Source organism: Rhinopithecus bieti, unplaced genomic scaffold (genome assembly GCF_001698545.2).
Source record: "Rhinopithecus bieti isolate Rb0 unplaced genomic scaffold, ASM169854v2 scaffold_38527, whole genome shotgun sequence".
NCBI lineage: Eukaryota > Metazoa > Chordata > Mammalia > Primates > Cercopithecidae > Rhinopithecus > Rhinopithecus bieti.
The window spans coordinates 285,875-307,665 of NW_016816004.1; the positions used below are offsets into that span (position 1 = coordinate 285,875).

The window sequence follows — 21,791 nt, forward strand, 5'->3', positions numbered from 1 at the left end:
TTTGGGAGGCTGAGGCGGGCAGATCATGAGGTCAGGAGTTCAAGACCAGCCTGGCCAACACAGTGAAACCCAGTCTCTACTAAAAATACAAAAATTAGCTGGGCGTGGTGGCGCATGCCTGTAGTCCCAGCTACCTGGGAGGCTGAGGCAGGAGAATTGCTTGAACCGGGGAGGTGGAGGTTGCAGTGAGCTGAGATCCACCACTGTACTCCAGCTTGGGTGGCAGAGTGAGACTTTGTCTCAAAAAAAAAAAAAAAAAAAGAGAGAGATAATTGTGAGTCCTTAAATGTTTGCAGCAATTATCTGCAAATATTATATATAGATGCTTGACTCTAAATGCAAGCTACTGTCAGGATTCTAGAGGATATATGACTAGAAGTTTTGTTCTTGCCTAGTTTTTATCTAAGAACTGGACTGTGCTTTATTTAGCTGCTTTCACAACCCCTCGTCCCACAGGTGTTCATCTGTTTGTGTATGCCTCCATCAGGCTAATTTTTCTCTTCTTGCTGACTTGGTCTTGCTGTTTCCTGCCGCTTTTCTCCTGTAGCCAGAATCTCCCTAACCCCCACCATCATGCTAAGTTCATTTCTTAGCATTACCTTTGTTGGGAGAGAAGTAGGGTGTAGTTGGTGAGGAGGGATTGAAAATCATGCTGACTGCAGAAGTCCTAATAGTCTGAAGTTGCCAAGAGTCTGAAGTGAAGTAAATATATAGTCAAAGACTCTAGATAAAGAGTGAATGACAAATATCCCCGTAGGATCCCCGCAGAGGGAGCACAGTGACACATGTTTTGTAACATCACAGATGTTCAGTGAGCATTGCTGAGTTGCGTGTTTGACCTGGGCAAACTTTAGAGTATTTCGAAAATAGATAGGAATATATTTACGACACTATTATCTTCTATTTGCATAGCGCTTTTCAGAGGGGTTCACCTGTTAAATTTGGCCTATATTTTAAGTGAGTCATTCTACCTTTATCATGTGCCCAGTGTACAACACGTAGAAAAAAACAAGCCAGGCTATGCCTGAGCCATACATTTAAACTCCGGAAAGGCGGAATGGACTGAATTGCCTGAATGCTGCCTCTGAGTCAACTTCGTTCCCCAAGTGACCTTATGTTCCTCATTTCTCTTCTCAGCCTGGGAATAAAGCTCTAGAAGAAAGATGTCTGAGAACAGTCTTTATTTCTCAGGCAGAGAATTTAGACTGCCCTTGGCAGGAGAGTCCTCCCTGAGCCCCTGGCTTGTGGATTTGTGAGCTGGGTTCACACGTCCAAGGAGGAAGGTATTGATATTTAGGCTGGCTTGTCCTTCATCGTGGGTCTGTAGGTCAGATAGGAGGAGCTGAGGTAGAGAGGGATTACTTTCAAGTTACTTTCCTCCTTTTTCTGCTTTCTTTACTGATGTTTGTATAACTGCTGGCCTTGCTCTGTGCTTATTTTTTTCCTACCTGTGCTCTGGGAGGTGCTTGATATATTTTGAGTTGTAACAGCTAAGCACGTTTTTTTTTTTTCTTACTTTTTATTCTTCTTCCATCTTCTCTGTCCCTTCTAGAAAGGCTCAGATGTTGTTGCTGTTGTTGTTTCAAATCTAAATCCTTTAAGATTCTACCAGATATAAGTTGTAGTTTTGTCAGATATCTTGTCCAGCATGTATGATGCCCTCAGCTGGGACAGATTCCACTGTGAAAGGGAAAACTCAAAATACCAGTTGTGATTGTAGGAAGGAAGTTTTCCTTTTGTTCAGTTTTTGTGTAAATGAACTCTGTGGGTAAACTTTCCAGGGCTGGTTCTGTGAGCATCAGGGACCAAGGCTGCTTCTCTATCTTGACGCCACCATTCCTAAATATATGACTTGTTCCTTCTGGTCCAGTATGATGGTTGGAGTTCCATCAATCACGCCTACCTCCCTGCCAGCCAGCAGGAGGAAAGGACGAAGGGCATACCCCAACCCTTTGAGACATGCCTTCTTCTTTAAGGACATCTCCCAGAAATCATATGTAACACTTCCTTACCTCCAACGATGTGCTGGAACCAGTTGGTGCCAACTTGTGAGAGCTGTATCTCTTCCTATTCAGCTCCATGTTTAGTGCCATCAAGGTGAAAGCTTGAAATACCCAAGGTGAGAGTATTCATACCATGGGAATTGGCAAACATTACAAATCAGGGCTTTACCCATTCATACTCCTCCCCCACCCCAGAACTGATTGTTAAACATTGACTAGCAACCACCGTTTGCATCCCATTGGATAGGACTCCATCACAAGGCCACCCCTAGCTGAGATGTGGACCGGAAAATGTAGTTTGTATTCCAGGTGAGTGTGTGCTCACCTTTAAAAACAAACGTGATTTTAACAGATGAAAGAAACAAGATTATTGGGGAACAAATAGCTGTCTTTACTAATATTCTGCATCATTTCCCTGGTCCCCATCTGTTTTCGTGCCTGGTCACTTTCAAGATTCTGAAGTCAAATATATGACCCTGCTGTCTAACAACCAATCTCAGTGCATCTTTTTTTATCTGCTGCTGCTACTGATTTCTCATGGACACGGGCTCTTCTCTTTATTCTCCAACGTACAGCCAACATAAGGCGACTAAGTTTAACAAACTTCACTGAAGACTGAGGAATTTTTAAGAGAATTGCAATACAGAAAAGGAATACTAAAAATGTGCCCATATTCCAAGACCCTAATCCTTCCTGGCTGTCCATGTAGCTCCTTAGCACCAGTCTGCCCCCTAGCCCTAAGGATGATTGCTTTCTCCCCAGTGGAAGTACATCCTCACACAGGTAGAAATAGCAGCAACCCTAAATTATCAAATCTCAACTCCCACTTAAAATGCACAGACAAGCTCCCCATCCCCAACCACCACCATTGCCTTCTGAAAGCATGCCAAGTTTTATGAAGAATGCTTTAGTCCTGCAGCACAGGTAGTTATATAGTAACTACACATAAATATCTTACCTAACAAAAGCACCTGTGTCAAGTCAGTTGCATGCTACATGGACAAAGACTTGTAAAAGCTGCCTGTTACTTTCTCAAGCAGCATCCATTATGTCAGCATCAGTAAAGCTGGGGTAGATTGGCCACCAGCCAGGCCGGGAGCATGCCCTTAGAAAACTGAAAAAACAATTAGACATTAGTGGTGTATTTATTAAAAAGAGTCCTCACTCTATAAGGAATATCAATATCTGCATCCCTGCTTTAGACATTCTGCTGTTTTGCAGAGTTTCTTTACATTGCAGGAGAGCTTGAGGATGAGGGGAAGTTGTGATTCTACATCAACAGAGTGAATCATATGTGGTGAATATGCAGAAGCAGCCCCTGCCTGCTTTCTAGCATCTGCTGTGGTCAGATGTTGGGTAAAGATACAGAAGTCTCAGTACTTTTGTCGAAGAAAGTGGTCATTTCCATTGGAGAGTAACATACAAGACCTAAGTGATTTCCTTACTTCACAAAACAGCAAACTGAGATCAGAGAGGTCAGGTTACTAGACCAAGATCCTAAGAGGTGCTAAGCGGAGGAGCCAGAACTAGCAACCAGGTCTCCAACTACAGTTCCTTGTGTAGTTTGAGGATCTTCTGGCTGCAAGTAATAGTGTTCACTAGGAGTGATTTAAACTAAGTGGACATTTATTATCTCCTGTATTGCATAGACATGTGGATTCAGGTCTGCATATTTGTGGTTCCAGCTTGCAGTGTGGGGTTGCTTATGGCTGTACAGACTGGATTGCACAACTCCAGGGAGGACCGATTCATTCATATAGTTAACTGAATGGTGCTGACATTGGACTGTGTACACCTTGCACATATGTTTGGAGTGGCCCTGGTTGGGGAATTGAATTAGTGGCTCAGTAATGTCAAGACTCCAGGGTAGTTTTTTTGTGGCTGTCTTTTTCTCTGATGTGTAGCTGCTCTTTTTGTTATCACATGTCAATGTCTAAGCAGAAAGGAAGAAGTGAGTAACGCAGTATCCTGTTCACATGATTCTTTTGGCAGCAGCAGAATCTCTTCCAAAAGCACCTAATAGATTTCCCTAATATCTTATTGCCCAGGGATGGGTCACATGGCTATGTCTAGACGAAACATTGGCAAAGGCAATGAGCTCACTATTGTAGACTTAGGAAAGCAGGGATCTGCTAGCAAGGCACATGGGGTAATGGGTGTTGGGAATGTGACCAGCATGATTTGCCATAGACAGTTACACTGAAGGTAGAGTCATGTGTTTTAATGTACATGATGGTATTGAACGAAAAATGCATGTTAAAAAGCATTTGTAAAAGAAAACACATCATAGATCGTTTGAAATGGGCAACTCAAGTTTGCTTGCTCTATATTGATTGTGTTTGATTTTCCCCTCTGCATAAGGTAATGACTCTTCCGGCTTTTGCCTGACTTTATGAGAGACACGCCTTTCACCTGGGGGAAGTGTAATCTCTTACTGCCACTGCTTTAGCAGCTTTCCAGATTTTCCATTAACAGGTTCAGGAACCCTGGAATTACTTTGTTTTCTGGGTAAGCAGTTTAGAGCATATGCATTTCCCTACTTGTTTCCAGGGTGGTTGGAGAAGTTAAAGGTAATAGCTTCTCCAGACACAAAGTAGGGAAATAACCTCCGTATACTTAATGTAACAACCAAACTGAATTGTAACATGCATAGCCTGTGGATCAGGAAGTGTTTTAGATGGGACCATACAGAGATATAAATGATACTATTCTTTCCTCTAGGGACTCACAATTTACTGCAGCTATTTCTACATGAAAGTTATGTTAATTAAATATGTGAAGTTGTACAGTCACCCAAAGGACACTGAAAGTCATTGTTCCACATATAAAAAGGCAGAGGAAGCCAAGATCACAAGCCAAATGGATGAAGTCAAGGAGAGAATGAATCAGTCCTTTCAGAGTATGGGGTACTTGCTAGGGAGCAAGGGAAGCAGTGAGTAATGAGGAGTGTGATTCAGGCAGCTGATCTGTACCATTCCATACTCCCCAGAGCCGTGGTGGTGCTATGAATACTAGCTGTAGATAAGGTGTTATCGCCAAAGACTAGTCCTAGAGATGCCCTCAAAAGAGTTTCTACGTGATTCTCAGAAAAATGCGTAAATCTTTGCAGTATCCTTGACCAGGAGGAAAAGTGGACTTTCGTTGAATAGGTTTCCTTTCAAAAGCATTGGTATGATTTCCTATGGTAAAGGCCTTTCTCTCTTTCTGCTTGTCCCCTATAAGCTGAGAGGAAAAAAAAATAGAAAGTGAAACTCCTAAAAATATGGTGAAGTAGAGCTGTAAAGAATCTTTGGAATGGGTGTTCTGAATGAGGCAATGTCTATGTTATTTCTTCCTGTTTTTTAAAAAGTCCTTGAACTGCTGGGACCATAAGTAGGAGAGGCTGAGTGTGAGGAATTGCCCTGCAGAAGAGATCTGCCCGAAACCCCCAGACCCCTCTTTTTTCTTGGCTTGTAGGGTATGTGGGGGGAGGTCCAGGACCTTGAGTCTGAGTGATGACCAGTGACATGGCACATGTATATGACAGATGGTGGCTACTCTTACCGTGATACTCTTTGGGCCATGCATTATCTAGGGCTTGATGACCATCTGTATCTCAGTGTGATAGAGTGGAACTTCTGTGAGCACTAAGATCTAAGCTATCAGTTCATTGTTGAGCAATGTTATAGAACTGACTGCGTCTAAGACTGAGCTGAGACAATCCCATTACTGGGTATATACCCAAAAGGTTATAAATCATTATACTATAAAGACACATGCACACATATGTTTATTGCAGCACTATTCATAATAGCAAAGACTTGGAACCAACCCAAATGCCCATCAATGATAGACTGAATAAAGAAAATGCAGCACATAGACAACATGGAATGTTATGCAGCCATAAAAAAGAATGAGTTCATGTCCTTTGCAGGGACATGGATGAAGCTGGAAACCATCATTCTCAGCAAACTAACACAGGAACAGAAAACCAAACACTGCCTGTTCTCACTCATAACTGGGAGGTGAACAATGAGAACACATGAACACAGGGAGGGAAACAGCACACAGTGGGGCCTGTCGCGGGGTTGGGGACTAGGGGAGGGGGATAGCATTAGGAGAAATACCTAATGTAGATGACGTGTTGATGGGTGCAGCAAACCACTGTGGCACGTGTATACTTATGTAACAAACCTGCACGTTCTGCACATGTATCCCCGAACTTAAAGTATATATATATATATATATATATGAAATAGATGGAGCTGAGTAGCCTTTCCAGGGTCATCTTTGGAGATTTGGCTTGTGGGTCAGGAGTCTTTTGCAGAAGATAGGAGCCCTGGTGGTATGCTGGTGGCTTGTTGGCCTTTGCCCCTGCATGTTCTGTGTAGTTGGAGTCAGGTAGCCCAGTGTCAGACTGGGAACTCCAGGCCAGCATGGATGCAGGGAGGCACCTGGGCTCAGGGCAAGGCAGCCCCTTCTCTTGACAGAAGATTGGCCTACAGCCTTCATCGGATGGAGAGGATTAGACTAGATACCATCTATAGATATTCACCCTCTACTCCTACGCAGGTTATCTCATGGGAACAGTTGTTCTTTCAATCCTGTCTGTTCTTAGCCATGCCTTCCCCAGTGCCCAGCCTTGCTTAGCATTCCTAGTGGAGATGGAGCCAGCTTTAGGAGGTGTAGCCTCTGATCTGAATTAAACTGACCCTGAGGTTACGGAAAAGGCAAGCAAGCTGTGAGCGTGAGAATTGCCCCCTGCTACAGCGCATTCATGGGATGATTTGGGGAGGATAATGGCAATAATACCCTGAGAGGAAAGGGTTTTGAATATTCAGCAGCTCCCATCTCAGCCATACTACATGGCCCCACAGCAGAGAGCCTTTGATAAAGTTGGCTTTCTAGAGTAGGGATTGAGGTCAAACTTGCTTGTAAAAGCATCTAGAGTTATGTTACTTTCTTATTTAGAAACAAACAGAGAGCCCAGGACCATGAGGCTTCCGCCTGCTGGACAGCAAGGACCTCCAGCAGCCTCTCAGCTGTTTCCCAGTCACTTTCAGAAGCAAGGCTGCTGTAGCTCATTGATGTATGAAAGATGTAATTGCAGCCATTGATAGGGAATGAATCAGCAATATGATGCACTTGGAAGCTCAGAAAAAAATCAAAGGCCGCACAGACAACATGACTGTCACAGTAGCCAGATCTGAATATAAAATCTAGTCTCTTCTGGTGACGGAGGAAAGGAAGTGTCATCCATACAAGATGAATTTACAGTCTGAACCCCAGGAGGTCCTGCACATAGGAAGTGCCTGCAATCCAAATACCATGCTCCTTACTGCCTCTCCTGCTTCCAGCACTTTCCCTGGGGTCCTCCAAACCAGTAGAGCAACCCGGCTGGCCTCTCTTCTTCTGAAAACATCTCCAACTTCAACAACACCTTGAGATAACATACTGCTGGTATTTTAAAAACTGCTGCCAGCAGGGAGGAGGCCAATGGCGTGCCCATAGAACATGTTCGGCCTCCAAGTGGCCTCATCATCAACGAAGAATCTGAAATTTACAAGATGCTTCAGGAGAAACAGGAGTTGAACGAACCCCTGAAACAGTCCACCTCTTTCCTGATTTTGCAGGAAATCCTGGAGTCTGAGATAAAAGGGCATCTCAGCAACCCTCATGATTCAGAAGTGTTAAATCTCCCGACCCCAAAGTGGCTACATCAATTGGAAATGCTCAGAATGTGCCCGTGTATGACAAATGCGGTCCTGGCATTGTAGGCATGTTTGTAAAGCTGTGGAGACCATCATCCCCTCCCTGAATGTTACTTGTGCACTGATTGTGGCACTCACTCAAAAAAGAAGGGCTTTTTTTTTTTTTTTCTTTTCTCCATCAAATCTACTGGGAAGAGCATGCCCAGGAGCAAGTCACACCACCTGAGGGTATGATGTGGTCATCATGTTCCCCAAGTGATCCAGCAGACCCACACTGACCACTGTTCTCCAGCCAGCCTCTGCTGCAGCTTGTTCTCTAAATGTTCTGGCCTTGTCTCTTGAAAGTTCTGTACTTACCTTTTTTTTTCCCCCTTACCTTGGTTTTATCCCTGCTCATTGAACCTTGAGTCCCCTATCTTGGTTAACTGACTCACACTGACTATGTGGTGTCCGCCCACTTTTACAATGAATGGCAAATTGTTTTTGTTCGGCGTCCCCTTGCTGGCAACACTATGTACCTTCCTCCCCTCAGTTCTTCTCTGCTGCAAATGGACATCAGCCACATTTGAACCAAATCAAATGTAATATGTCTGACATTGATTTCATTTTTGCTCAATCTATAGACTCCCAGAAAAAAGAAATAAAAAAATGAAAACAAAGAGAATTTAAATGAACAAACAGACCTTTCTGGAACCCACTGTGACATGAGACGTGTCCACAGTGCAAGGTTTCAGGCACACACTGAAGGAGCATCTGCTGGATAGTTCTCCCCGCCCCAAGTCCTTAAAACCTGTGCCACTGGTGCTTATTTTCTTGACTGATTAGGTAGATACTGATTTACGCATGACTCTTTAATATTTGAGAGCCTAGAGCTTCCAATTAAAATATGCTAAAAGTATTTTTTAAATGTTACAGTGTTAAACCTTATAATCAGATGAACTGTACTACCCAAAAAAGGTAAATTTAATGAATATAGGAGTGTGTACATCATTTCCTATTTACCTGACAAAGCCAATGCTTGGCTCTTTTAAACAGTTTCTGAATTCTTGCATTCTCCGTGTTTCCATGTTCTACAGTGTTTGTACAGTTTTGCTACTCATTATTTCCTAAAAGCCTTAAGGTCTTGAGTTCATCTGGTCTGCCGATTTCATGGGTCTTAGGGAAACCGTGTTCTCTTTAGACTTTCCATGCCATGAGGGCTCTGGAAGGACAGCCTCAACAACTTTCCCTTCTGTAGTTTTGTTCCTAGAGGGCAAGGACATGGTCTATTTTGTCATTTCTCCAGGCCTGCCTGGGTGGGGGTAATTGCTGGGAGACAGATGGACCAGCAACATGGAGTTCCCCTTTGTGTTCTACTTTAAAGCTCTTTGCCAGGAACACCGCATGAACTTTTTGTTTGTATTAGTTAAGCTCCAAGGACCAGTCCATGTTGGGGAAATTGAAGTGAGCATGGGCAGAGTACACAAAACTGCACTTTTCGCACCAGATTCCAAACTGTCCATCCACATTTATGCAGCAGAGAGCCAGAGGTAGTATATTTGAGGAGTGGGTGATGCTGGCAAAAAATGTAGACTTACATAATGTAAAACACACATACAGAGTCCTATATGGAGGGGTGTTTCAGTCTCAAGTTCTGGATCCACATGCTAGTTCCACTTTGGAGTATGACTTTAAAATGTTACATAATAGATTTCTGAACCTCCTTCTTCATTTATATAATGGGAATATCAGGCTTACTTATCTTAGTAGGTGGCTATGAGAATCAAATGAGAGAACGTGTATGGGCTGATACTAGTTGCATACAGTGATATGCTCTTCCTATAGAATGTTACTCATTGGATCTTGTATCTTTTTAATACAGCTCTAGACTTCTAAGTCGCGGCTGGTTCTTTTTCTACTTGCGCAACAAGTGGAATGTGGCACTGGGTTTCTGACAGTACGCATGGATTCTTGGAACCAGTTTTGTAAAAGATGGCTCAATCTCTCACTTGTCCATCTGTCCAACAGCATACCCTGTAAAAAGTGTGTGGTGGTTGGTAATGGAGGAGTTTTGAAGAATAAGACATTAGGAGAAAAAATCGACTCCTATGATGTAATAATAAGGTAAATATATTTTCTATTTGCTACCCTAGAATAGTTTCAAAAGAATATGGTTTCTTACCTTAATACAGCTGTGTTTTAGAAGGAAGGGGAGATGTTTGTTAGTGTGTTTTATTGCACAACCTTCTCTCTTGCCTCTTGGCTAGAGTTAGGCCTAGATTTCAGGCTACTCATTTAGCAAATATTTGTTAAGTTTCCTTAGTATGCCAGCATGCTTCTAGCCACAGGAGAGATAGCAGTGGATAAGAGCAATGTTTGTGCTCCCTGTGGAGGGAAGAAAATGAGTAATTAAATATATAAAAATTATAAATGCCATACATAATTTAAAAAGGATGTAATAGAGAATCTTTGAATGGCTCCTTTGTAATGATTGACCACTTTGAGAAAGAGACATCTAAGCAGGGCCCAAGTGACCACGCAGCAATAGCCATACGAAGATTATGGTGGAGCAGTCCAGGCAGAAAGGATGTTTGCTGCAGGGCCTCAGGAGGAGATGATCCTGAGTTTGAGAGGAGCAGCACAAAAACCCAGTGAGGCTGGAAAGTAGCAGGCAGGGGGAGAGTGGTGCAATTGGAAGCTGAAGCGGTGAGCAAAAATCAGGCTGCAGAGGACTTTGTAAGCTAGGATTAGAAACTTGGATTTTAAGTACGACAGGAAGCTTTTTAAGGGTTTTAAGCAAGAGAACAATGCAATCTGGTCATCTCTTAAATATTCTGGCTGTGGCATGGACAATGGAATGTGAGGGACAAGGGTGGAAATGAAGAGGCCAATTAGGTTGCTGCATTCAGGTATAATATGATGGTGGCTTGGGACAGGATTGTCATAGGAGAGGAAGAGATGTGGACTGACTGCAGATGTGTTTTAGAGTTTTCAGGATTTGTTGTGGTATTAGATGTGAAGAGTAATGAGAATAAAGAAATCAAGGATGCCTCCTACTCTTGTTTTCAGCTTAGGAGATTGACTGGAGAGTGGTATAGGAGCAGGTTTAGAGGAAAACCATGATATGAATATGTTAGATTTGAGATGCTTGTTAGATTTGCAGTGGGTAAGTTGAGTAGGCAGTTGGATAAACAGGTTAAAATCTTGATGGTGTGTGGCCTATAAGCTGTATTTAAACTACAGACTGGATGAGATTTCTCAAGGAGAGACTGAGAGAGAGAGAAGAGAGTGAGGACTGAGCCTTGGAGAACTCAAAGTGTAGAGGTTGAGCAAAGAAAAAGGAATGTGTAAAGGAGATGAAGAGGATCCACCAGTGAGGTAAGAAGAAAATCAGGAGAGGCCGGGCGCGGTGGGTCAAGCCTGTAATCCCAGCACTTTGGGAGGCCGAGACGGGCGGATCACGAGGTCAGGAGATCGAGACCATCCTGGCTAACACGGTGAAACCCCGTCTCTACTAAAACTACAAAAAACTAGCCGGGCGAGGTGGCGGGCGCCTGTAGTCCCAGCTACTCGGGAGGCTGAGGCAGGAGAATGGCGTAAACCCGGGAGGCGGAGCTTGCAGTGAGCTGAGATCCGGCCACTGCACTCCAGCCCCGGCGACAGAGTGAGAGCTCTGCCTCAAAAAAAAAAAAAAAAAAAAAAAAAAAAAGAAGAAAATCAGGAGAAAGTGATCACAGAAGCCAAGAGAACAAAGTGTTTCAGAACAGAAGGAGTGACCAACTGTGTCCCAGTGCTGGTGAGAGGTCATGCAAGATAAGGACAGAGTGGTGACCATTGGACTGGTGACCTGAAGCTCATTGACACTCCTGACAAAAGCAGGCTTTGAAGCATGATGTGGCAAGAAGTCCAGCTGGAATAGGTTGAAGAGGGAATGCAGAGAATGTACCCCTGAATGTACAGATGAAAATGTAGAGAAACCAATATAGTCCAAAAATGTTGCTTCAAAGAGGAGTTGAGAAATCAGATGGCAGTTAGAGATGGTTATGCAGTCAGGGGAGATTTTTTTTGCTTTCTTCTTTTGAAAAGATTGGAGGCTCTATAGCATATTGGTTAACTGGTGAAATGAGAAAGAGATTGGTCTGGTAAAAGAGAGGGGAGGGTGTTCAGAATACAAGTGTGGTTAATGTTTTCTAATGGAAAGGAGAGCCAGAATTGTGGTTACAACTACCAAGAGTCCCTCTGATGTAGTGAGGGGAAAATATGGCCCTTTCTATCTCTATTTTTTTAGTGAAAGTTTGAGATAAGGTCATCATCTGGGATGTGTGTGTGTGTGTGTTAGGAGTAGCTATGAATAGTTTAAAGAATGGCAAAGTTAGCATACTGAGGCAATACATTAGGATGGTTTGGCAGTATTGGGGGTTTTGTGGGGTTACAAGCTGCCTAGGGTTTCTGCATGGTGAGGTCACCTTATTTTCTGTTTACTATCCATTTTGAGGAAGCTGTGATAATTTACCTACAAAACAATTTTGAAGCAATCACAGGTTTCTCTACCCGTAATTGTCTAAATCTGATAATTTAGAGCCACAGGAAGCCCTTACAGGAAAATGCCATGGGTACAATATTTTGAAAGTCATCTCAAGTGTTATTAAGTCTGTTCATCTTATATTACATAGAGTCAGTGGCAAAGGGCAAAACAGTATTTATCCTCCTTGGGGACACTGTTTTGGAAACAGCATTTCTTTTTTTATAGCATTCCTTCATAATGTGTGCATAAATAGTGCATGTCCAACCTTGGCTTTCAGCATACACAAACCCAACAGTAGATCCTTTGTGGTTCTTTAGTTTACTCTAGCAATAGACATTCATTTGGTTGTGCTTGAATATAATATAGCAAATTTATATTGTTAACTTTATTTCAGAATACAGGAACTTTGATGGGTCTTTAAACCAACTTAAATGCGATTCTTCTTACCGGTTAGTCACACACATCCATGTGCTATATGACTGTGTGGCTTTGAGCAAGTAATTTTCTCTCCAGGGGTTTGTCCTCCAAGGTCTCTTTCAACTCTGGTATCCTGTGGCTCTGTGTTCCCATTTATTTTATTTAGTCTTCAGTTCCCCTGGAGGGAAGACTGAATTATCATTGGCTCCACAATTAATTTTCAAATACAAATGAGTATTTCTGCCTTTGATCAACCAATTATTTAATGAAAAGGAATGATCTTCTTGGCCATTATGTGTGAAAGATTGATCTATTGCTTCGTGGCTTCAGAGTGCAGGGTAAAAGGCTGATGTTTGTCCCACTCTGAAACCTCTGAGAACTGTGATGGAAATGGCACACACTGCACTTGGTCTACATATCTTGTATGTTTTACTATCCACAGAATGAATAATGGTCCTGTTTTAGGACATGAAGAAGAAGTTGGGAGAAGGACAACCTTCCGACTTTTTTATCCAGAATCTGTTTTTTCAGATCCCATTCACAATGACCCTAATACAACAGTGATTCTCACTGCTTTTAAGCCACATGATTTAAGGTGGCTGTTGGAATTGTTGATGGGTGACAAAATAGTAAGTAGGCAAAATTGTTCTGCCTTCAGATTACTTTTAGTGCTTTTTTCCTTAAAAAACAGACAGCCACACTGTTCTATTCTCTATATTCTTACTTTCAGAACACTAATGGTTTTTGGAAGAAACCAGCCTTAAACCTGATTTATAAACCTTATCAAATCCGAATATTAGATCCTTTCATTATCAGAACAGCAGCTTATGAACTGCTTCATTTTCCAAAAGTGTTTCCCAAAAATCAGGTATGTATTTATCTCTGCATGGTTTCAAACTACAGATCTGGCTGAGGTAGGATAGAGGGTCCTGGGAACTCTCAAAAAAAAAAAGAAAAAAATCATCTCATGAGATGATTTCTGAGGGTCATCTCTGAGTTGGTAAAAGTAGTTATCTGTGGATGTTATCTTTATGTTTTTCATTTATGTTGCAAGGAAATATAATTTTAAGTTGGGTTTTTTTCCTGCCCTTGTAGGGCCTTCCTGGGGTCTCTTTGCGCATCCTGAAACAGTTTTTCTTTCATAACTCTGTCTTCAGTGTTCTGCAGTGAGGAGAGTCTGACTGGGTGGGCTGACGGGCAGGCTTGTGCTCAGAGTAGCTGGCCTGGCTTCAGGACAAGTGCATGGCTTTGCAAGCTAAAAAGAACTGTCTGAGATGCTCTGATAAAAATATCACAGGAAAGCCAGAGGAAAGGTGAGGAAGGACAATAAAGTAGTCCAGAAACATTTCTGTAGTCAGAGGAAATGTTGGCACTGAATTCAAGAAATGGCAGTTACAGCCATACTGAAAGAGTTCTTGAAACTTCAAATTGAAATCTCATTAACTTTCACTCCTGTTTGCCTACTTTCCCTAGAAAACAATACTCTACACCCATATGGTGGCAGATATATTTTTCACTGGAAGCTTGAGTAACTGTATAACATGATACCTTGGTTGAAATGAGTTTTTTTCCCCCTTTTTAAAGTAGGGAAAATCCAAAGAAATAAATATATATCATGTATTTTCATGATGTATATTTAGCATGATAAAAATTGTGATTAAGAAATTCAAAAGTGTTATATGCTGAAAAGAAATGTTAGTGTTGCACACTGAAAATAAAGTATTATTAAAATCAAAAGGAAGTCACCATTCTGTTCTCTTCCCTCTGTAACCCATGTAATCTCTCAAGCTTTTCTACCTTTTATGTGCTTCCAGACTATTTGCTATACATTCATAAACACATACCCTTTTTGTTTGTTCAGTATAATTATGATTATGCCATAGGTATTGTTATTTTCTTTTTTCCCTTTATTTAACTCTTCCCCTATTTATAGACACTCAGATATATCCAACATTTTCTTCTCTTTAAATAATGTAGTAGTACATGTGTTTATAGGGGTTTTCTGCCCATTTGTCAGATTTCTGTAGGATAGACTGCTGGAAGTGGGATGCTCAAGTCAAAAAGCATCCATGTTTTGATTTTAAAGCTGATTTCCTTTCCTAGTAATTCTGAGGGTAAAGGACAGCTTCTGAATGTGTGTTTTGTGACTTTTCAGTTCCTATCTTTGTAAGTGAAGTATGATCAGGTACATCTCTTGCTTCTTCATTTTAGGTAATATCTTTAATTCCAAAAGCACAGGAAGACCCTGAACATACTTAGTGATAACATTAGAATGAACTGTAGCTACATCAAAGTCCGAGTAGGATATGGTGTCCCAGAAACCACATGCTGTATTTCAAGAGAAGTCAGCCATGTCGAATGCTGTCCAGAGGTTGAACGTAAATAATAAACCCTGGTTTTAGAAACGTGGAGGTCATATTGGTGATATATATTGACAACAAGAAAGAAGGAAAAAGCCTGCTTGAATTAGGTTGAAGAGAGCCTGGGACACGAGCAAGCAGTAATAAATCTTTAGTGGACTTTTTGCTAGAACAAGGATCAGGGAAATGAAGCAGTAGTTGGCAGATGATATAGGATTGAAGAAGCGTGTTTTGTTCTTTTTTGGTCTGTGTATATGCTGAAGGGAGTGGTTCAGCAGAAAGAAACACTGATGATGAGGGGAGAAAGTAGATAAGTAGATAAGTAGATAAGTAGAAGTAAAATTGTTGAGAAGTGATATGGGATAAAATATAGACTAGTGAAAAGTTGCTGAAGTTACATCTCATCCATTATAGGAGGATAAGCACTGCAAATGTGAGTAAAGATACAGGTAAGATGGTAGATTTGGAGTTGGGATGATGAAGTCACTATTTTGACTGCTTTTGTTTCCTTAAAAAAATAGAGATTAAATAGTCAAATTAGGAAGAAGAGTAGGGCTGTTGGAGGATACAAAGTTATAAATTCTCATCTTGGAGAATAGGAATGGAAATTTACTAGTCAAACGTAACTGGATTGCTGGGCATACTTAATGCCTGTTTGAGAGTTGGGTCATAAATTCAGCATTCAACCAGGTAAGCATATTTTTCTGTTGCCCTATTCTGTTGCTGGAGTGTGGGTACAGGGTGACTGCAGTGCTTATTCCTCTTCTAAGAGTTTTGTCAGGTGGTAATATAGGTTCTGTGAGTGATGGCTGCAGAAGAGCTGGTCTACATAAAGAAGAGGTTATAAAGACAGATGAAGGACTCTTCTTTTTTTTTTTTTCTTTCTGAGACGGAGTCTCGCTCTGTGGCTGGAGTGCAGTGGCGCTATCTTGGCTCACTGCAAGCTCCGCCTCCCGGGTTCACGCCATTCTCCTGCCTCAGCCTCCCGAGTAGCTGGGACTACAGGCGCCGCCACCATGCCCGGCTAATTTTTTGTATTTTAGTAGAGCCGGGGTTCCACCGCATTAGCCAGGATGGTCTCGATCTCCTGGCCTTGTGACCCGCCCGCCTCGGTCTCCCAAAGTGCTGGGATTACAGGCGTGAGCCTGAGCCACCACAACCCGTGGTGTTCTTTTCATTTTTAGATTAAAAGCCTGCCGAGAGAGGACTCTAGAATGGAAGAGATGGGGCCGGACGCTCAGCGGTGGCGTCAAGCCATAGTAATTGCCAGCACGAACTGGGTTGGGAGGCCAAGAGACGGGCGGATCACGAGGTGCTCCAGGATCAGGTAAGGAGAGTCGGAGACCATCTCCTGGCTAGACACGGTGAGACACCCAGTCTCTACTAAAAAATACAAAAAAAAGCTAGCCGGGAGGTTGGCGGGTGCCTGTAGTCCCAGCTACTCGGGAGGGCCTGAGGCAGGAGAATGGCATAAAACCGGAGGCGGAGCTTGCAGTGAGCTGAGCGAATCACGCCCACTGCACTCCAGCCTGGGCGGACAGATGCGAGACCTCCGTTTCAAAAAAAAAAAAAAGATGTGAAGAGAGGAAGTAGAAGACATGAAAAGGGGCAAGGAGAAGGAAAAAGTAATGGGATCACTGAGGCTGAATGACTCCTAGGTTACAGTGGTACATAGGATAAAGAAAAGTTTATGCTGAAGGCAGTTAACATTTTCAGACAAGTTTGCCTCCTGGAGTTGATTTGATTGTGCTGCTTCGATTTTTTTTTTTTTCTTTTCCTCAAAATCATACTAAGTCATATGTAATTTCAATGGGAACTATAAGAAACACTTTATATGTAAGATAAGGAAAGAGGATGCTTGGTTTTTCTTTCTAAAAAACTAATGGTGCAGTTGAGATTGTGATATTGCTATGTATGCATTTGGAATATTTATTTTCTAGTCAGATACTATTACAATTTGTCATTGAAGTGCTTGATTAGCCTTTCCCTAGAGTTAAATGGTGAGTATAAAATATAGCTATTCGAAGGCAAATATATATGAAGTCTTTTATCATGATTCCATCCATTTGCAAATTAAGCTGTCCTTAAAATTCATACATGTGTTCAAAATTCCCAGGCTTTGCTTTTGCCATAAGGAGCCTGACTCATCATGTTTTTGTGTTTTTTAAAACAATACAGCAACATTCTCTTCCTTAAGCCTCACAGTATTCTTTCATTTGATAGTTGTCCTCTGGGCTAATACCGCAGCTATATTTTATTTTAAAGACTTCCTAAGATTTCAGTCACAGTTTATTTTTTAGAGTTAAGGTATATATGCATACTCTTTGGGGCTTGAGCCTTATATGAGAGCTTAATTATTTTTCTCCTTATTAAATGTTTAGAAATCCCTATTTTATATGATTCGGTCAACCAAATATGCTTTGCAAACAAGTAGCTCCTTTTGCTTAAAATTTTTTTTTTATTCCCTCCCCCAGAAACCTAAACACCCAACAACAGGAATTATTGCCATCACATTGGCATTTTACATATGTCACGAAGTTCACCTAGCTGGTTTTAAATACAACTTTTCTGACCTCAAGAGTCCTTTGCACTACTATGGGAATGCCACCATGTCTTTGATGAATAAGGTAATATACTTTAGGTAATATACATATGCTTTGGACTAATCCTTGAGGGATGGAAATCCCATATTTTCTCTTCTCACACTCATTACTGAGGGACCTGGTTTTGAGTGGTTGAGGGCTTGATAGGGATTACAGGGCTACCAAGGGCTGCAACTAGAACTCATGTACAGGATCATTTTACTACAGCATCAAATCCCAATTTATGGGCCTCATGGTTATTGCCAAGTGTCATCAAATCCATATAAGTACAGAACCTTACTTTAGATATTCTATCATATTTGCACTATGGAAATTCAGCCAACCTGCTATGTTTCAGATATTACAAATTCACCTTGCATTGCTATGCTTAATTATTCTCATTTGTTTTTAAGTAGACAAGATGGTCTAGAATATTTTAACCCTACAAGAGAATCTTCATGGTCAAAAAGGTTACAAACCTTCATATTGGATCACACTTCTCTTGAATAGGGATTAATAGTGAGGATTTGTATTTTGTTTGTTAACAATTTTGCCTTTTTTTTTTTTTTTTTTTTTTTTGAGTCTCACTGTTTCGCCCAGGCTGGAGTGCAGTGGCATGATCTCGGCGCACTGCACCCTTTGCCTGCAGGTTCAAGTGATTCTCCTGCTTCAGTCTCCCTAGTTGCTGGGATAACAGGCACCCCTTCCACCACGCCCGGCTAATTTTTTTTCCTTTTTCTGTATTTTTGTATAGACAAGTTTTTGCCATGTTGGCCCGGCTGGTCTCGAACTCCTGGCCTCATGTGATCTGCCCGCCTTAGCTTCTCAAAGTGCTGGGATTACAGGCATGAGCTGCTGTGCCTGACTAAGGATTTGTATTTTACTTGACTGGGAAGGAGTTTCCTAGTTTTCTAATTCTAATGTAAATTAGTAGTGCATCACAAGTGATAGGATTAAAATGTTATCTGTATACTTTTAATATTGAAATATTACTTGATATAAAGTATAGGGATATATCTCATGAAATGAGTCCCCTTGAATCATCCCACTATAATATAAGCTGAGGAAGTGGCATAAATCAGGTTAGATTTTAGTATTGTCTTTTGTCCCTCACCCTCATCCTCCGTCCCCACCACGTTAAGACAAGCACTTAAGTATTTCAAGAATTAGGTGCCCCAACAGACTTTGGATTAGGCTCATTTCTCCTCAGCCCTAAACTTTCCTGTAGCACTTGTGGTATTTCAAGTGTCATCTAAAGAGCAGAATATTAAAACAACTTCCTCAGGAAGAAAACGTAGATATTCATGTATAGAACAGTAATTTTTAACACATCTTAAACTGAACTAGGCATTATAAGTTTCTTATCGCCAGGCTGACTTTTTTGTTTTTAAACTGAGTCCTAGGGACTTCTTCCATTCTCCAGATTTGTATTGTACCATGATTCGGTCTACCAGGGTTTGATATGAAGGAGCCTTACTTATGTGGGAGTTGAAGTGGAAAGAGTGGGCTGTAGGGAAAGCTTTTGCACAAGAACCAGCAAGGAAAGTAATTTAAAAGGCTATCAAAAGTTTAAAGTACATGCAACTCGTTACTTCACATTCGAGTTCTTCATTCAGAACTTTCTAAAGTATTCCATTGGTACTGCTAACACTTTGAGATGGGGAAAGATGGTAATTGAATTTTTCTTCTTTAGAACGCGTATCACAATGTGACTGCAGAGCAGCTCTTTTTGAAGGACATTATACAAAAAAACCTTGTAATCAACTTGACTCAAGATTGACTCTACAGACTCAGAAGATGATGCTAACAGTGTTAGTTTTATTTTTGTACTGCAATTTTTAGTTTAAAATATGTTGATCGCACTCGTCAAATAATTATGTTTATTGTCTGTTGCTGCCTGGTGCTTCATAACCACCAGCTTAATTTCTGTGAATACTGTATATTTAACTTATGAAAACCAAGAAAGGTTAAGATACCGGGAAAATAAGTTTGGATTGCTTTGTTTTTAAAATACACTAGTTTTCTGAGGTGTTTTACACGTCTTTTATAGTAACTTCATCTTAGATTTTTGAAGGGATATGACTTCCTACTAAGGATTTAGTTTACCACAACAATTCTGACTGTAGTAAGACATTTTGAGAAGTATATTTGGCTACTGTAAACATGGCTCGTGGAAAATCACATGACTGTGGCTTGATGTAGCAAGCTGAAACCACTTGGCTCTGAAAATCTAAGTTCATACTGGTTTAATTAAGCTCTCCCCTGACAACCCCAGAATTAAATGAACCGTGATTGTGAAGAGTAATTTGGTACAATGAAGGCAGTGTTTTTAAGTTAAAGGAAATAGGCTAAACATAAAGTTCTAGATAAGTAAATAACTAAAGAATACAATTACTAAAGTCTGATGGCTTTGTATTAGTTTAAAGAAATGAAGTTTAACTTTATACAATGAAGCTAAGCTAGGCAAGTTCAAAAAGGAAAAAAAAAATCTTGAACATTATTTTTTTTTTGCCTGACTTATTCATTAAATTTTGAAGGTTTTCCACTTGAAGTAAATTAGGAAAGGTATATAAGATAACAGAACAAGTAAACACTTAAGAAAAGTCAAGCTGAGGCCGGGCATGGTGGCTCACACCTGTAATCCTAACACTTTGGGAGGCTGAGGGAGGCAGCTGGATTGCCTGAACTCAGGAGTTCAAGACCAGCCTGGCCAACATGGTGAAACCTCATCTCTACTAAAATACAAAAAAATTAGCTGGGCGTCATGGTACGCACTGTAGTCCCAGCTACTCGGGAGGCTGAGGCATGAGAATTGCTTGAGCCTGGTAGGCAGAGGTTGCAGTGAGCTGAGACTGCGCCACTACACTGCAGCCTGGGTGACAGAGCGAGACTGTCTTCCAAAAAAAAATAAAAAGTGAAGTTGGCATTTTTGGATTTAAATGGTAAAAAAAGAAAATCTCATTTTCCCATGATAAAAGCTAATCTTCAGATGGAAAGCTTGCCTGGCTACCTAGGGTGCACCAGAGAATCTGATCCAATGCAAGCCAGTCAAGCCTACAAATGTGGTGAGGTAGTCTCCCTTCCTGTATTTTAATAAATGTAACCAAAGGCCATCTGGAGGTGGGGGAATGAGAGGTGAAGGAACAGAACAATAGAGGTTATAAGGATGGAACTAAAAGTTGTCAGAAGAGATATGAGCTGAAGAAAGAATTACTCTCTTTTGAGCAATAAATACAATTGGAAAACACTGGAAAAACATGGCTTGATTGCTGACAACCAACCTGCCTCTCTAAAGAGGGTGTATAAAGGGTGAAATACATTAGATCGGGCTCAGAAACGGAATGCAGTACTTATAAAGCAGGATAAAGGGGAGTTCAGTAGTAGCTGATTTAACCCAGATCAGACATTAATTATGGACTATGTTCTATGAATACCAGCATATGTCTGCAGAGTGCCACAGTTTTGATTCTTCTTATAACTTTGAGGTACAAAAGGAAGGTACCAGAACTGGAATCACATGTAATCAGTGTGATTTTCCCCTCATACCAACAGCTATAGGCTGCAGTGTGGCTGCTGAAGTGCAGTTGATGATATAAAGTAAATCAGGCTTCAAAAAGGATGGTGCTGTGGGTACACAAGGACATAAAGATGGGAATGATAGACACTGAGGACTGGGGCGGGGGGAGCGAGGGGAGGAGGGAGGAGGAAGGGCAAGGGCTGAAAGACTATGTATTGGGTACTATGCTGACAACCTGGATGACAGGATCATTCATACCACAAACCTCAGTATCACACAATATACCCATGTAACAAACCTGCACATGTACCCTTAGAATCTAAAATAAAAGGCGAAATTACCTTTTTAAAAAAAGGATGGTGCTGGTCATAGAAAAAGTCAAAGTAAAACCAATGGTAGCATTTTCAAATGTTGCTGGAAGCACAGTATTGGCCATAAATGAATGACGTTAAAATCGAAGAATCTGGCATTTTATAGTATAAGGAAAAGCTACAAACCTCAAGGTTGTTTTATTTAAACCAAATAATCTGAGCAAGACATATATACAATTTATTAAAAACAAATGAACACATTAAAATTTCGCTATTTTACAATCTAAATTCTAGCAACATATACAAATACTGAGTGACTACAGTACATGCCGAGGTAAGAAAAGTACATTCTGGGAGAATATCACTGACGCTCAAACCATTTTTATTTCCAATATGTATTTCAATAC

The 21,791-nt window shown here is 41.1% G+C and overlaps 1 protein-coding gene across 22 annotated transcripts in view; it reads left to right on the forward strand.

Moving 5' to 3' along the window:
• Positions 1 to 21,791, forward strand: part of ST3GAL6 (ST3 beta-galactoside alpha-2,3-sialyltransferase 6) — a 73,085-nt gene that overhangs the window by 37,745 nt on the left and 13,549 nt on the right. For 11 of the 22 annotated variants that reach the window (XM_017854276.1, XM_017854275.1, XM_017854268.1 and 8 more), the window contains 4 exons: positions 9,701 to 9,796; positions 13,057 to 13,243; positions 13,345 to 13,482; positions 17,449 to 17,601. In XM_017854276.1, coding sequence (XP_017709765.1) covers positions 9,701 to 9,796; positions 13,057 to 13,243; positions 13,345 to 13,482; positions 17,449 to 17,601 — 574 coding nt within the window. Of the gene's footprint in view, positions 1 to 9,700; positions 9,797 to 13,056; positions 13,244 to 13,344; positions 13,483 to 17,448; positions 17,602 to 19,249; positions 20,057 to 21,791 lie in introns of those variants that run through there. The other 11 variants (XM_017854289.1, XM_017854287.1, XM_017854285.1 and 8 more) reach the window with 2 other exon arrangements.